At 43.9% G+C, this 17,107-nt stretch overlaps 1 protein-coding gene across 1 annotated transcript in view; it reads left to right on the top strand.

Annotated features, from left to right (window-relative positions):
• The window catches only part of dock11 (dedicator of cytokinesis 11), a 251,775-nt gene that overhangs the window by 177,940 nt on the left and 56,728 nt on the right, over positions 1 to 17,107 (top strand). The window contains exons 44-45 of the mRNA XM_052020888.1: positions 1,662 to 1,719; positions 14,585 to 14,691. Coding sequence (XP_051876848.1) covers positions 1,662 to 1,719; positions 14,585 to 14,691 — 165 coding nt within the window. The remainder of the gene's footprint in view (positions 1 to 1,661; positions 1,720 to 14,584; positions 14,692 to 17,107) is intronic.

The raw sequence follows: 17,107 nt of genomic DNA, 5'->3' as shown, positions 1-17,107 counted from the left end.
GGCCAACCAGGTTGCCTACCTGAGCTAGTCCCATTTGCCTGTATTTGCCCATATGCCTCTAAACCTTTCTTATCCATGTGCCTTATTCAGAGATTTAGGAGTTAGACAGGTATGTGGAAAGGAAATATTTAGAGGGATATGGGCCAAATGTGGGGAAATGGGACAAGATCGAGTAGACAACTTGGTTGGCATGGATGAGTTGGGCTGAAGGGCCTGTTTCTGTGCTGTATTACTCTGTGACTCTACCTGTCCAAATGTCTTTTAGACGTTGTAATTGTACCCTCCTTTTTCACTTCCTCTGACAGTTCGTTCCATACACCCACCACCCTCTGTTTGGAAAAACGTGCCCCTCAGGTCCCCTTTAAATCTTTTCCCTCTCACATTAAACCTGTGCCCTCTAGTTTTAGACTCCCCTACCCTGAGGAAAAGACTATAACCATCCACCTTATTTATGTCCCTCATGATGTTATACACCTTTAAGTTTACCTCTCAGCCTCCTACGCTCCAGACAAACAGTCCCAGCCTATCCAGTCTCGGTTTATAACTCAAGCCCTCCAGTCCCTTGTGAATTTTTTCTGCACCCTCTCTTGCTTAATCACATCCTTTGTATAATATGGCGACCAGAATAGCACACAATATTCCAGGTGCCACAGGCTGAAAGACCTCCTTCTCACATCATTTGGATGCTATTCCAGGGCTTTCAGGTTGTTGCTTTTAGAACGTATAATTGTTGCATTGTTGGCTAGAATAAGTTAGAATGCTAGAAATACTTAGCATGTCAGGCAGCACTTATGGAGGGGGAAGAGTTTCACACTTCAGTTAATGTTTCAGCTTGATGAGTTTTCATTTGATGTCTGGGAATGCTTTACGGCCAACGAAGTGAGTTTGAAAAATGGTAAGAGTTGCAAGTATGAGTAGGTGATTTGGCCCCATGTGCCTACTCCACCATTCAGCAGGATGCATTCTTGTTTTAGACTCCCTTATCCTGGGAAGAAGACTGTGACCATGCACCTTATCTATGCCCCTCATGAATTTATAAACCTTGGTAAGGTTTCTACCTCAGTGTGATTTTCTTGTCCTATCCTCTTCTCTTTTGATTCCCTTAATGTCCAGAAATGCATCAATCTCCATTTGGAACTGTGTCCCCACAGCCCTCTGTGGTAGGAATTCCCACCTCTGAGATTTTCCTCATCTCAGTCCCAAAATAACCTACATAATTTGAGACGATGTATCCTCTGCAGTAATAGAGAGAATATGGCAGCTAGTTTGCACCCAAGGTTTGACCAACAGCAGTGTGGTAATGAACTGAATGCAAGTCTTGGGCTAAATAACAAAGTTTGTGCAATGCTGTGGAATGCTGTCTTGTTCATCTACAACTAATTCAAAGATTCGTAAGAGTTACACAGCGTGGAAACAGGCCCTTCAGCCCAGCTCATCCATGCTAATATTGTGGGATCATTTTGTTCACCTGAGAAGGGCTTCAGTTTAACATTGTATCAGAAATTCACTGCCCACGACAAAGCAGCAAGTCCAGTGAGATTGTGGTGTTCCTGTTCACGCGACAAAGAACCCGTAATATTCTGAATTGATGCAACAATGCTGAATTGCATCTAACACTTAATTAAACAACTTGTTCATTACTGTCTCTCTCTCCTTTGCAGGCAGTGATGTGTTACGTTCACGTGGCAGCCCTTGTCGCTGAATACCTTTACAGGAAAAGTAAGCCCCAGATTTTCTTTATAAACTTAGCTCTGCTTTTAACTGATGGGAGTGAGATTTTAGTGGAAGCAGCTGCATTATTTTCATTTGTGGATCTGGCTGGCTGTTCATTTGAAGCATCTCTCTATTAATGAGGAAATTGCGACCAGGAGCTACATTCTTTGGGGTGGTCCAGTCTTTGGAGGGCGGGGGTCACTGGCAAAGCCAGCATTTATCGCCCATCCCTAATTGCTCCTTGAGAAAGTGGGGGTGAGCAGCATTCTTGAACTATTGTAGTCCTTCTAGTGCTGTTGGGGAGGGAGTTCCAGAGTTTAGCCCAGCAATGATGGAGGACCAGTGATATATTTCCAAATCAGGATGGTGTGTGGCTTGGAGAACCTGTAGGTGGTGGTGTCCCACTGTGCCAGCTACATTTGCCATTCTTGGTGTAGGAGGTGGCAGGTCTGGGAGGTGCTGTTGGAGTAGCCTGGGCAAGCAACTGCAGTGTATTTTGCAGTCAGTGCACACTGCAGCCACTGTGTACCGGTGGCGGAGGGAGTGAATGATTAGGGTGATGGATGGGGTGCAATCAAGCCTAGTGCTGCAGTACAACACATTCCAACCCTGTTCCTTTGTGCCTAACCCAAGGGTTAACATCATAAATGGGTTAGTCGTGGCACTGCTGTGGTAACAATTATATATGATATGTATGATATTTGATTGATTTATTCTCACAGAAATAAAATTGAAATAAAAATTGCTGAACTGGTCAGAAAATAGTCGTGGAGGGAGGGACCATTAACATATCTACAAACTCAAACCTGACCTAAGATTTTCCAGTATTTCAAATTTCCAACAAGCAGAGTATTTTGGAGACTCGAGACTGCAGATGCTGGAATTTGGAGCAGCAAACAATCTACTGGAAGAACTCAACGGGTCAAGCAGCATCTGTTGGGTGGGATGGGGAATGAATTGTCAACATTTCGGGTGGAGACCTTGCATCAGGGCTGAGAGAGAGGAGGGAGATAGCCAGTATAAGAGAGGTGGGGGATGGCGTGACAGATAATGGGCAGGTGGAGCAAGGTGAGGGAGGAAGTTGGGAGACGCAAACAACCAGACGTTTCAGGTAGACAGAGTGCTGAAGAGGTTTTTGGCACACTGGCCTTCATCAGTCAGGGCATTGATTATAGAAGTTGGGGTGTTGTGTTGCATTTGTACAAGACGTAGGTAAAGCAATATTTTTTTTAATATTGTACTCAGTTTCGGTCACCCTGCTATAGGAAAGATGTCATTAAGCTGGAAAGAGTGCAGAGGAGATTTACAAGGATATTGCCGGGACTCGACAAATGGGACTACCTTAAATGGGAATTTTGGTCAGTATGGACCAGTTGGGCCGAAGGACCCATTTCCGCTTGTTGTATGACTCTATAACCGGGTGATGGGTGAAGGCAGACGCAAAAAGACAGATTGAGCCAGCTGAGGGGAGGGTGAAAGTGGAGACAAGAGGCTGGAGGGTCATAAGCGGGGACACAAAGGCTATTAGTGCTGGAATCTGGTAAGTGAGGAATATGATAAATGGAACCATGAGAGGAGAGGTGAAGGGCAGATGGAACCAGATGGGTGAGGAGATCTGGTGGGTGAACTTTGTGGGTAGTAGGTGGATGCAACCAGGAGGGGGAGAGGAATGAAAATGGGAGGCTGACGGAAAGGGAACAAAAATAGGAGGACAAGAGGTGGATCAGAAGAAGAAACTCAGGAGGTAAGGGTTAGTTGAAATTGGAAAATTCAATATTAATGATTTTGCTGCTTGTCAGTCCTCATTGTTTCTAGCAGTAAGGATTTCCACTTATTCAGTGAGTTACTTCAGCCCAGTCCCGTGATACCTACATTCCTCTCTGTCCCATTGATAAGACACTATCGGAAGAACGTGAATTGCACTGGAGAGGGTGCAGAGGAGATTCACCGGGATGTTGCTTGGATTGGAGCAGTTCAGTTTAAGGAGAGACTGGATAGGCTGGGTTTGGTTACCCTGGAGGCCAAAGTGTGACCTGATAGGTATACAAAATAATGAGGGGCATAAACAGTGTAGACGGTAGGAACCTTCTTTCCCCACGCTGGAGGTGTCTAAGGCATGATAGCCAAAGTATAAGGTGAAAGGTGGGAAGCTGAGAGGGGATCTGAGGAGGAATTTTTCACTCAGAGGATGTTTGGAATCTGGAATGCAATGCCTGAGAGTGGTGGTGGAGGCAGAGACTCCCACAGCATTGAAGAAGCATCCAGACAAGCACTTGAATCACCAAGGGATAGAAGGTTACAACCAAATGCATGTAAATGGTAGTGTAGCAGTTAACATAACGCTTTTACAGCGCCAGCAATCTGGGTTCAATTCCGGCCACTGTAAGGAGTTTGTACGTTCTCCCCGTGTCTGCGTGGGTTTCCTCCGGGTGCTCCAGTTTCCTCCCACATTCCAAAGATGTACAGGTTAGGAAGTTGTGGGCATGCTATGTTGGCGCTGGAAGCGTGGCAACACTTGCGGGCTGCTCCGAGAATACACTACACAAAAGGATGCCTTTCACTGTGTGTTTCGATGTACATGTGACTAATAAAGATATCTTATAAAGGGGATTAGTATTGATAGGGACTTGTTGGTTGGCATGGACGTGGTGTGCTGTGTGACTCTGTGATTTTATAACTCTGGTCTGAGTGTGCGTGTCTGTGTTTGCAGTGAGTGTGAGAGAGAAATACGGAGATGATTACATGTGTGCATGATTCTGAAGTTGCAATTGGTTTATTATTGTCACACGTTCTGAGACAGTGGAAAAACTTAGTTTTGTAAGCCATTCATGCAGATCATTTCAAAACACAAGTACATTGAGGTAGTACATGGGAAAAGCAGTAACAGAATGCAGAATATAGTGTTACATTTGCAGAGAAAGTGCAGAGCACGTGGACAAATAAGATGTAAGGGCCATGATGAGAGAAATTGTGAGGACAAGAGTTCATGATTAATGTGCAAGAGGTCGGTTCAAGAATCTTTATAACAGCGGGATAGAAGTTGTCCTTGAGCCTGGTGGTGTGTGTTTTCAAGCTTTTGTATCTTCTGCCCAATGGAATGTCTGGGGTGGGAGGGGTCTTTGATTATGCTGGCTGATTTTCTGAGGCAGCAAGAAGTATAGACAGAGTTCTTTTGGTTCCGGTCTTACCGCAGACCGCCCACTAATGAAAAATATAAGGGCAATCCTGGCATCCCAACACATGGGTATATCTCATTTAAGCATTATTAATAAAAGTGAAAAGCTTCACTTTACTGTGATTTTTAACAATTATACCAATATTTAATCAACTATGTAATTTCAGCATTACAAGAAGTAGTTTCTACATACCATGATTCGGAATACTCAGGACAAAAAACAAGTGTTGAAATCTATCACGCAGTGCAGAACTGTCTGTTCATGAGGGGCCTGTCACAACTTGTATCTATTAATGTTTGGAGTGAGTTGGTTAGTTATAGATTGAATAGGAACACAATCTGCAAAGAGCATCTGTTAACACTTAAAACAAAAGTTGAGAAACACTGTTCCCACACAAGCAAGAGTAAATGTGACTTTCTCTGCAGCATCTTATTGTTGGAACAGTACCCATAAGTTAATTAAAGAGGAATTGAGATGTTGCCCAAACAGATAAAGGTATCAACGGAGTGACCTAGTGGGAGGGTGGTATATTAAAGGTGAAGGAGAATGGAATTAGACTGGATATAGGTTAAAGGTCCCATAGAGAAATACCATTCCGCACTTGATTGGCCAAGTGGTGACGTGTTGGTACAGTAAAACCTTAACTTTCAAGGGAGGTGCATTTTAAAAACAGCAGCAAATCCGGAAAACCACAAGTACCATTTTTAGGTACCATTTTAACTACCACAGTACTGTATTGTGCTGGTATCTCCACTGTTTGCTGTTTTAGCTGCAGTGGGTGGTGACAAAAGTCCAAAACTCATCAATCTCCCGTGGTAAGGAGGCAGCAAGTCTAAAGCAAACAACACTGGTTTCAACAACCTGAAACTTGCAAGTCGATCATCAAAACCCCAATATTAATGAAAGATTTTTTTTCCATTTTCAATGGTATGTTTAACTTAGTCTGGATGGGAAAGAGAACCAGAGGTAACTGACAATGCTTAGCTGAAATTTTCAAAATTCAACTTGAAAGCTGGCAAGAGTTTCTGTCAATTTACATACTCATATCACATTAATATGTTAAATTTCTTAGAAGTTGTTTTACCCTCGGAGCAGGTACCAGGAATCTGCAAAACCATAAAAGTTAAATACACCAAAGTTAAGGGTTTGCTGAATAATGAATTTCTTTATTGTACATGAATAAATGTTGTTAACTAATAAAAACAAATAGTTTGTGCAACTAACAAGTGGAAACGGACCACATTGTATTTGGAAAAATGGTAACAATTCTGAACATCGTTTGGCCACTGTATTCTGCTCTATCCTATTCTTCACGAGTTCCATGTCATTAATTTTAGAATTAATGGTTCTGCTTCATTGGTCTTGCACATTCTCTACTAATGCAGTAATGAATGGAATAATCAACAAAAACAACCTGATTAACTATCTTTTTGTATTTTATACATTACAGGGTTAGCAATTCCTTTCATTCCTGATGAAACATGTAAATACCTTTTCACACAACCCATACGTTCTTAGCGCCTAACTATTTTATCCTCACCTGTCTTTATATCATTGTTTCTCTCAGTTTTTCTGTTCATATCTTCTACTTTCTGGCTCTGTTCCAACCATCACTCTCTCCTGGTCATTTGGTATTTCTTTGAGTCAGTCTTCTCTACCAGTCTATCACTCTCATCCTGTCTCATTCTCTCTCTCTCTCATTCTCTCTCTCTCTCTCTCTCATTCTCTCTCTCTCTCTCTCTCATTCTCTCTCTCTCTCTCTCTCATTCTCTCTCTCTCTCTCTCTCATTCTCTCTCTCTCTCTCTCTCATTCTCTCTCTCTCTCTCTCTCATTCTCTCTCTCTCTCTCTCATTCTCTCTCTCTCTCTCTCTCTCATTCTCTCTCTCTCTCTCTCTCTCATTCTCTCTCTCTCTCTCTCTCTCAGTCTCTCTCTCTCTCTCTCTCTCATTCTCTCTCTCTCTCTCTCTCTCATTCTCTCTCTCTCTCTCTCTCATTCTCTCTCTCTCTCTCTCTCTCATTCTCTCTCTCTCTCTCTCTCTCTCTCTCTCTCTCTCTCATTCTCTCTCTCTCTCTCATTCTCTCTCTCTTTCTCTCTCTCTCCCTCTCTTTCTCTCTCTCGCCAGGGACCTCCTTCATCCAGCCTCACCGGAGCCTTGGGCCAACCCTGTCTCGGGTTTCCCCCACTTTCGCAGCCTCCAGGTACAATGGGTAGATGGCAGTATCACAAAACAAATCACTGCCCTTATTCTAACTGAGGGAGGATATTAAAAATTCAGCCCCAAGTAACTGTGGTTGTCTTTACCTTCCTGTTTCTTTACCTAAAGTCACTTCCACTTTATTGTAAACACCTTCTTCCTATTATAACAAAAAATCTGCTGGAGGATCACAGTGGGTTGAGCAGCATCTGTGGGAAGAAAAGGAATTGTTGATGTTTCAGGTCAAAATCCTGAATCAAGACTGAGAGTGGAGAGGCGAGATGGCCGGTATAAAGAGGGGAAGGAGAGTGGTGAGGCAGGGTTTAGTGGGTGATTGATGGACTGAGGGTGGGATGGGGTGTAGAAGGATGATGACAGATTGAGCCAGGTAGGGGAGGGGTAGTTCAGGACATGATAGGTGGAGGTGGACAAAAAATAGAAGAGAAAGATGGAGCCAGGATGAGGGTGGGGAAGGTGAAAGGGGAGTCAGCTGCTTGGAGGGTGATGAACGGGAACACAAAGGCTACCAGTGCTGGAATCTGATACAGTAAGTAAGGAAGGTAATAATGGGAACCATGAGGGGAGAGGTGAAGGGCAGACAAGGTTGGAGGAGGTGCACGTGCATCTTTGCCTCACTTGGAAGGGCTGTTTAGGGCCCTGGATTGTGGTGAAGGAGGAAGTGTAGGGACAAGGGTTGCACCTCCTACAGTTGCAGGGGAGACCACCGGGGATCAGGGAGAGGTGGCTGGGGGGGGGGGGGGGGGGATGAGCGGACCAGGGAGTCACAGAGGTAGTGGTCCCTGTAGAAGGCAGAAAGGGTTGGGGAGGAGAAGATGTGGCTGGAAGTGGGATGTCGTAACAGCTGGTGGAAATGACAAAGGAGTTCCACTGCTCCTGAAATTAGGCAGAGGTATTTAATTGGCCAGCGGGTAACATTTTGGATGCCATTTACAGAATGGTGTGTAAGTTTTACCAACGTCCTATTTGCCTACTCAATACCAAGCAGAAATTAAATCTATCAACCACGTCTCAGTAATTGCAACTATGTCATATTCCAACACACTGATCATAGCAGTAAGTTCACCTCCCATACCAGTCAGATTTCTTGCATTAAAATTGAAGCATTTTTGTCTTCCAATCCTCTGGTGTGCCTTCCCATGTCTATGTCTGTTCTGCTTACTGGACTGGCTTAGTTCCTCTTCAATATTTGACTGAACCTCACCCCCAGTTCTACATCTACCCTGGGTCCCACACCTCTGCCAGATTAGTTTAAAACGTCCTCAACAGCATGACCAAACCTCCCTGCAAGGATGTTGGACCTGTTCTGTTTCAGGTGCAACCCACCTTGCTTGTACAGGTCCCATTTACCCTAGAAATGTTCCCAATGATTCAAAAATCTAAAGCTCTCTCTCCTGCACCTTCTGACCTAGCTTCCTATTCCTATACTCAAGAGCATGTGGTACCAGAAGTAATCCAAAGATTACAACCTTGCTCTTTAATCTGCTCCTATCTAGCTCCTTAAATTCATGTTGCAGGACCTCATTCCTTTCATTGGCACTGACTTATAACACTGGCTGTTCACCCTCCCCCTTCAGAATGTGCTGCAGCTCTCTGAGACATCCCTGACCCTGGCACCAGGGAGGCAACATACCATGATGGAGCCTTGTTTACAGCCCCGAATTGCCAGTCTGTTCCCCTCACAATAGAATCCCCAATTGCTTCATCTCTCTTAGTCTTTTGCCTCCCCAGATGTGCAGCAGTGCCACAAACTTGGCTGTTGCTGCTTTCCTGAGAAGCCATTGCCCACAAAAGTATCAGAAATGGTGTACATGATGGAGAGAGGGTTGGCAATTGGGCTCTCCTGCACTACCTGCAAAGGCCTTCTGCTCTTCTTTGTGATCATCCATAGCTTTTCTGCCTGTACAGCCATTGCTTGCGGTGTGACCGGCTTGCTAAACGTGCTGTCCATGAGGTTCTCACCATCGCAAATGCTCCACAGTGAATCCAGCTGTGCAATGTGGTCAGTCAGGAGCTGCAGCTGGACACACTTGCTACATGAGTCTCCCTGCTTTCCCTTGGTTGCAGGAGGAGCATTCCATGGGTCCGAGTTCTCTGGCCATAACTTTCGACTGGTTATCCCCTGTAACTTAGAATCCTGGTTTTGTTGGGGACCTCCTATTTTAAACACTAGCTTCTACAACCTGAGAACCTGAAAGGGTTAAGGAGAGGACAGCAATCTGATAGACACCTGCCAGTCAGCTGTCTTCATCACTGTGCACACCAGGGAGATGGTGGATGAAGTGAGTTGGAGAGAAGATGGTGGTGGAGCTGGGAATTGGAGCTGTGTGTTTGTGTGTGCATGTTTCTATGCATGTGCCTCTGGCCTGTGAATGTATGTGCATCTGTGTGTATCTATGAACATCTGTGTGTCTATGTGCACATGTATGTGTGTTCGTGGAAGCCTCTGTGTGTGTGTCTGTGTGTGTGTGTGTGTGTTAGGGGAGTAGTTCTGGGAGAGGATTTCTGACAAAAGCTGCTTTGTAATCTGGGAGAGGGTATCTTTGGTGAAAATTTCCCCTGGTATCTATGAGTCATTATTTTTCCTCTGTTAGTGCTTTTATTTATTTGTTAATTTATGAGCTTGACTCAAACTAACAATCAACCTTATCGCAAACAATCCACTTCAGAGAAAGCAATGAAACTTTCAGAGTAATTTTCATCGAGAGAGGTTGACAACACAAGACTGCAAAGGTTATTTTGTACATCAGTTAGGCTGCGGGTGGAGCATAATGTCCAGTGTTGACTGGCAAACTATAGGAAGGACATAGCAGAGCATAGAGCTTAGATTCACCAGGATGAAACCAGGAAGGGAGAAATATGAGGAAAGACACAAGATAACAGTGCTATAAAGCAGAAAAGAAGAGCATATTAAGTAGAAAAAAGATAAAGAGAGAGATGGTGCTCACTCCTTGACAATGAAGGATCAGGAATTAACAATGTTGACACAGTAAACTATGTTACATGAATTGTTCAAGGGAGAGAGAACTGCATCTCCCCAAATGGAAAAGTTGATAAATATCAGAAACAAAAAGTTTCAGGGCTATGGAAAATTTTAGAGATTAATTTAGAGAGGTGAAACAGATCCATTGTGCACACATGGGGCAACAGTGCTGTAAATTTTCCCAATTATTGCATCCTGGTGTCAAAACTCATCTACCTACAAAAACAGGGTAAAGTTTTCAGACCCTGTTCCCTGTTTAATCTGAAGGGTGGTGAGTATGCAGAGAACTCCCAATGACTGCTTGGTACCTCAATCCTGTTTCAGGATGAGGGAACCTGAAATCTGTCAGGAGGCCATTTGGCCCATGGGGTGTCTGTTGGCTCTTTGAAGGAGCTCTCCAATTAGTCCCACCCCCCTTTATTTTCCCCATAACCCAAGTAGTATTTCCCATTTTCAACTATTCATCCAGTTCCTTTGTTAACGTTTGGGCTGAATCTCCAACCATCATACTTTAGGAAGTGCATTGTGAAATATATTGTGCCACACTTTAGAATAAAATTCCTCATCACCTCTGCATCTTTATGGCAATTATCTTAAATCCCTCTCCTGTGGCTACAGAACCAGCTCCCACTGAAGACAATTGCACCTTTTTTAAATTATTAGGAATTGTCACTATTTGGAAATCTTTATTAAGTCTACACTGAACTATAGGCAAACAAGTCTAGCTTCACTTTCCCCACACATCTGAAATTCCTTACCATGAGTATCATCGTGATGAGATTCTGTACTCTTTCCAAAGAATGGGTATTGAAAGAAGTGCAGAAATTACCACAGAGTCTATTTTTTCCCTAGCTCAGTAATAGGTTTCTGACCAGAATGAGTTGGTACTAATGATCTCATTGTGTTTATTTAACACTGTGGTTTTCCTTGTGGATGTGATTGAATATTGATTGGAAAATTACTCACATCAGTCATAGAGCCTCCACAAAGCAGACAGAGACTGTTTGTCCTAAAGTAGTCCAGTCAATTCCATTCCCCCACTCGACCCCTAGACCCCTGCAAGTTCAGATTCAGCAAATCAGCTTCCATTTGAAATCCTCCCTCCTCCGATCCTGCCATTTTTGTCCCTTTTCCCATTCCCATCTCCAGCCTCCTGTCACCCATTTTCATCCTCCCCTCCGTCCTGGTTCCAACCATCTACTACCCAAACATTTCACCCACCAGTTCTTTCCAGTCTGGTTCTGGTTCCATCTGCCCTTCACCTCTCCTGTAATGATTTCCATTATCATCGTACTTATCAGATTCCAGCACTGGTTGCCTCGGTATTCCCGCTCATTACCTTCCTAGCTGTCACCCTCCCCCCACCCGACCAGGCTCCATCTGCCTCTCCTCATTTTTTGTCTGCCTCCTTCTATCATCTAGCTGCCTCTGTCTCCCAGCTTTACCCCTTCTTCTCCCCTACCTGGCTCCATCCGCCCATTATCTTTCACTCCTCTTTGGTCCACTCATCACCAACTGGCCCCTGTCTCACCACTTCCCCTCTCCTCATAATATTAGGTATCTTCCCTTTCTGCTCTCAGTCCTGATGCAGGGTTTTGACCCAAAATGTGGAAAATTCCTTTCCCCCAACAGATGCTGCTTGACCCACTGAGTTTTTCCAGCAGATTGTTTGTTGCTCCTTCCAGATCATTGCCACTTGCTGCTTTAAATGTAGTTCTTCCTCATATCCCTGTATTGCTAGTCCAGAACCTGAAATCTGTGACCCTGGTCTTCATACCAACCATTTTTCTACCTTACCTAAACAAGTCAAAATCTGGTGCACGTCTGTCAACTCTCTCCACAACCTCCTCTGCTTCAAAGGGAACAACACCAGCCTCCACAACCTAACCTTCAGGCAAACATTTCCCATCGCTGCAACCATTCTGGTAAATCCCCACATCCTTCCTGAAGTGTGGTGACCAGAAGCGGATGCAGTACTCCACTTGTGGCCTAACCAGAGTCTTAAAACCTACAGCACAACCTGTCTGCTTTTTGTACTCAATACCTCTGTTATGAAGCCTGAAACTATTGAGGCCAGGACTACACATGGCCCTGGGGAGTGTTATTGAACAGTGAGACCTTGGGGTACGTACATACTCCCTTGAAAATGGTGACACAATGAGACAGAGTGGTAAAGAAGGCATGCTTGCCTTTGTTGGCACAGGCATCAAGTACGAGAGTTGGGGCATCATGTTATAGTTGTACGTATCATTGGTTAGGCTGCCAATGTTCTGGTCGCCACACTATGGGAGGAATATGATAAAGCCAGAGAAGATGCAGAAAAGATTCACGGGAATGTTGCCTGGAGAGGAGAGCTTGAGTTATAAGGAGAGACTGGATAGGCTGGGGCTGATTTCCCTGGGGCAAAGGAAACTGAAGGGTGACCTCATAGAGGTTTATAAAATTATGCACCATATGAATAGGGTTGGTAATCACAGTCTTTTTTCCTAGGGTAGGGGAGTCTAAATCTTAAAGGCACAGATTTAAGGTGAGAGGGGAAAGACTTAAAGGGGACCTGAGGGGTGAGTTTTTAATACAGAGGGTGGTTAGTATATGGAACAAACTGCCAGCGGAAGCAGTATAGGTAACTACAATTATAATGTTTAAGAGACATTTGAACAGGTACATGGATAGGAAGGGTTTAGAGAGAGATGGGCCAAACACAGGCAGATGTAATTAATATAGATCAGCATCTTGGTCAGCATGGACGAGTTAGGCCAAAGGGCCTATTTCCGTGCTGTACAACTCTATGAATCTATCTATAAGATACATTTGTTTTGCCAACTGCTCTTGCAATATATCCTGCCACCTCCAAAGATTAATGTCTGTTTCTCCATCCTCTTTAGAACTGCCACCAACTGTCTGCTTCTCTCCCTAAGATTTCTAACAAAACGCATCATCTCAAGTAAATCCCACCTGCCACTTGTCTGCCCACTCTGCCAGCCTCTCTGCATCTGTCTTAATTATTGCAAGACAGAAGGAGGCCATGCAGCCCACTGGGTCCATACCAGATGTCACCAAAACATTCCCATCAATCCCAATCCCCTGTAGTTTGTAATTTCTTCTCTCCCTTTTGATACATTAGGGGCAATTTACAGTGGCCAGTTAACCAACCTGTGTGTCCTTGGGATGTGGGAGGAAACCGAAGCCCCGGGGAAAATTTGGGTCAATTAGGGATGGACAATAGAAGCCAGTATTACCAGCAATACTCAACATCCCAAATAAGTAAATTAAAGTGGCTGCTGCTACAACACAATACAACACCTGACCTGCCACCTCACCAAACCTTGGTTTTATATATTTTATTAGTTAGGGATTTTATTCCCTTGTTATTTTTTTTAATCTTTATTCACTAAAGCTATGGCAGCACAGTGGTGCATCTGGTAGATCCACTGCCTCACAGCTCCGGTGACCCATGTTCATTCATAATCTCTGTGTGGAGTTTGCATGTTCTCCCTATGACTGCATGGGTTACTCTGTGTTCTCCAGTTTCTTCCCATATCCCAAAGACTTGCAGGTTGGAAGGTTAATTGGCCACTGTAAATTACTCCTGGTGTGTTGGTGAGTGGTTGAATCTGGGGGGAGTTAATGGGAATGTGGGGAGAATAAAACGGGAATAGTGTCAGGTGGGTGTGTAAATTTATAAGGGAATGTGAGAGAATGAGATTGTTCTGAGAGCCAGCATAGACTCAATGGGCCAAATGGCCACGCCTATGCTGAAAACAAAGGAAATAAGTAATTTGTTTATTTAGTAAAGTCAGTTATATTTTTCTGTGTCATTGTTTAAACCGCTATGGTGGCTTAAAGAGCAAAACCAAAAGGCAGTGCTCATCACATTGGTAAATTGGTTTATTATTGTCACATGTACCAAGCAAAGTACAGTGAAAAACTTTGTTTTGCATGCTGTCCATACAGATCATTTCATCACATCACTGCATTGAGGTAGTACAAGGGAAAATGCTAATAGAATGCAGAATAAAGTGTTACAGTTACAGAGAAAGTGCAGTGCGGGCAGACAACAAGGTGCAAGGCCATAACGAGGTAGATTACAAGGTTAAGAGTCCATTTTATTGTACTGGGGTGTTCAGTAGTCTTATAGCAGTGGGATAGAAGCTGTCCTTGAGCCTGGTATGTGCTTTCGGGTTTTTGTCTGAAGAGGGGGAAGAAGAGAGTATGTTCGCAGTGGGTGAGATCTTTGATTATATTGGCTGCTTTATCTCCACCTGCTTTTGAAAAGGGGAAAAAGACTTCTGATGCTGGAAACCTGAAATAAAATTAAAGTGCTGGAAATGCTCAGTCAGTGACGCCACATCTATATGTTGAGAGAGAGAAACTTGAAGCAGTATTTCAGATCAACAATTGTAACTGCTTTACAGTTGATGTCTTAGACAAGTTTGTGCACCTGTTGAGATAAAATTTGCATCTGATACACTTGTGTTTACAATTTTTTTTTCCTCAGAGTTGTTTCCTAAAGGATGCACAGCTTTCAAAGCCATAACTCCCAATGTTGAGGAAGAAGCAGCAACAAAAGAGGATGCAGGAATGCAGGACGTCCATTACACTGAGGTAAAATCTCAATGTTGGTACCTTTTCTTATAATACCAAAATTACACTTGATGCTGTTTGAATAGCTAGATTTTCCGCATTCTTGCCTAGCTTGGAAGGCACAGAGTTCTCATTGCATTCCTGAGGCATTAGCGTGTTACCTAGCTTGTTGGTTCATTGGGGCACCGGGGGATTCATGCACTGTCAGTACCACTCTCTTTCTAAGTTGATGTTAACCCAAAGACCTATTGTTCAATTAGACCTGTCCTACTTGAAAGAGTAAAAATGGGTTTCTCACAGAGACTGGATCAACAAGTCTGACAGCAACTTGAACCATCTGAAAGGATTATTGAGTCATTTTTTGAATTTGCTGTTCATGCTATTATCCTGTGCACAAAATGGCTTTTGGAGTTTTAGCTATGTAACACTGACTAGTGTGGAGTTGGGCGGGAGATTAAAGGGTCCCTGCGGATGAGTGAACCAAAATGGGTCTGGGGCATTTGAATGGAGGACCCGATTGGAGGGACTCCATGATCTCCTCCTCCCCCTACCTGCATCTCTTATTGTGTAAACTTATAGTTGGAAGCTTTATTCCCAAGAGGTGTTTCCTTAACCTGACAAAAACACTTCATTCACCTAGCACCATCAGTGTGAGTGTTAGAGGAAAAAAGACCATTGTACTTCTTGACAGATATCCAACCAAAAAGCTGAAGCACTTTGCCTTCTTCTTCAAATGTCTCCGTGCTTCACGCACAAAGGATTTCCATGACCTGCAGTCCTGGGATGTAGATGTTGTGGCCAAAGCCAGCATTTACTTCCCACCCTAATTACCTTTGAGAAGATAGAGGTGAGCTGGTTCTTTGAAGTACTCCAGTCCTTCTGGTGAAGTGCTCCCACAGTGCTGCTGGACAGGGAGTTCCAGGATTTACACCCAGCGTTGAGAAATGAATGCAATGTATCATTAAGTCAAGATGGTGTGTCATTTGGAGGGGTACCTGTAGGTGGTGGTGCTCTCATGTACTTGCTGCCCAACTCCTCCTTGATGGTGGAGGTTGTAGTTTCATGAGGTGCTGTTGGAATAGCCTAGGTAAGTAACTGCAGTGCATTTTGTAGGTTGTGCACACTGAGGCACTCCATGCCAGTGGTAGAGGGAACAAATATTTCGGGTGGTTGATGGAGTACTAATAAAGTGGACCACTTTGTCCTGGATGGTGTTGAGCTTCTTGAGAAATGTTGCAGCTGTGCTCATCCAGGCAAGTGCAGAGTATTTCATCATACACTTGACTCATGTCTCGTACATGGTGGAAAGGCTTCAGGGTGTCAAACAGTGAGTCCCTCGGTAAGTGTCAACTAAGAAAGAATTGTTGGCTAGAAGTGGTCTTCAAGTAGTGTCATTGGATCTTACATCACCAGGAAATGAGAACAAACTTAAATAACCTCTCATGCGACTTGACAGGTTGGTGAAGTATTCAGGACCAGTGATCAGTCACAGAATAAGGGGTAAGGCTTTTTGGACTAAGACAAGGAAATTTTTCTTCATTCAGAGGGTGGTGAGCATTTGGAATTCTCAACCTTGCAGTGCTGAGGACACTCAGTCATAGAGTTCATTCAAAACAGAAATTGATACATTTCTGGTTATTAAGGGAATCAAGGGAGATGAGGTTAAGGCAGGAAAATGGTGCTGAGATCAACCATCCATGGTTTTGAATGGTGGAGCAGGTTCGCTTTGTCAGATATCTATCCCCTGTCCCTCTTCCTTACGGTTCTTACAGACGAGCCACGTTACTGGCCTCGTGTGTATTTTTTCTATGAGAAGGTGAACTCCAATGGGGATCAGGAACCTGACATTACAGCCAGGTGTCTGCTAATTTAAATCAATCAATAATTTGATGTTTGCAATCGACCTGATCCCCCTCTCAAAATTCTACAAGAATTTAGGGCAGCACGGTAGAGTAGCAATTAACGTAACACTATTACAGTGCCAGCGATTGGGGTTGAATTCCCGCCACTGTCTGTAAGGACTTTGTACGTTCTCCCCGTGACTGCATGGATTTCCTTCAGGTGCTCCAGTTTCCTTGCACATTCCAAAGACGTACAGGTTATTAGGTTGACATGGGTGTAATTGGGCGACGCAGGCTCGTTGGGCCGGAAGGGCCTATTGCCATGTGGTATAAAAAATATTTAAGATTATTCCACTTTTTGTGGGGGGGTGTGGGGATCAGTAGAAAGACCAGCTTTTATTGACCATCCTTGATTGCTCTGACAGGCTATGTTTCAGAATCGAGCGTCCAACTTGCTCTCCCAAAGAACATTAGTAAACCAGGCAGTTTTTTATGATAACCTGGTAATTTTGTGGTAGTCATCATTTCTAAGACCAGCTGGTTGTTTTAAATTCCAGAGCTACTGCGGTGGGATTTGAAATCCGATCTCTGTTGTT

The sequence above is a fragment of the Pristis pectinata genome, chromosome 8 (assembly GCF_009764475.1).
Source record: "Pristis pectinata isolate sPriPec2 chromosome 8, sPriPec2.1.pri, whole genome shotgun sequence".
NCBI lineage: Eukaryota > Metazoa > Chordata > Chondrichthyes > Rhinopristiformes > Pristidae > Pristis > Pristis pectinata.
This window is presented reverse-complemented; position numbering and strand designations above follow the sequence as displayed.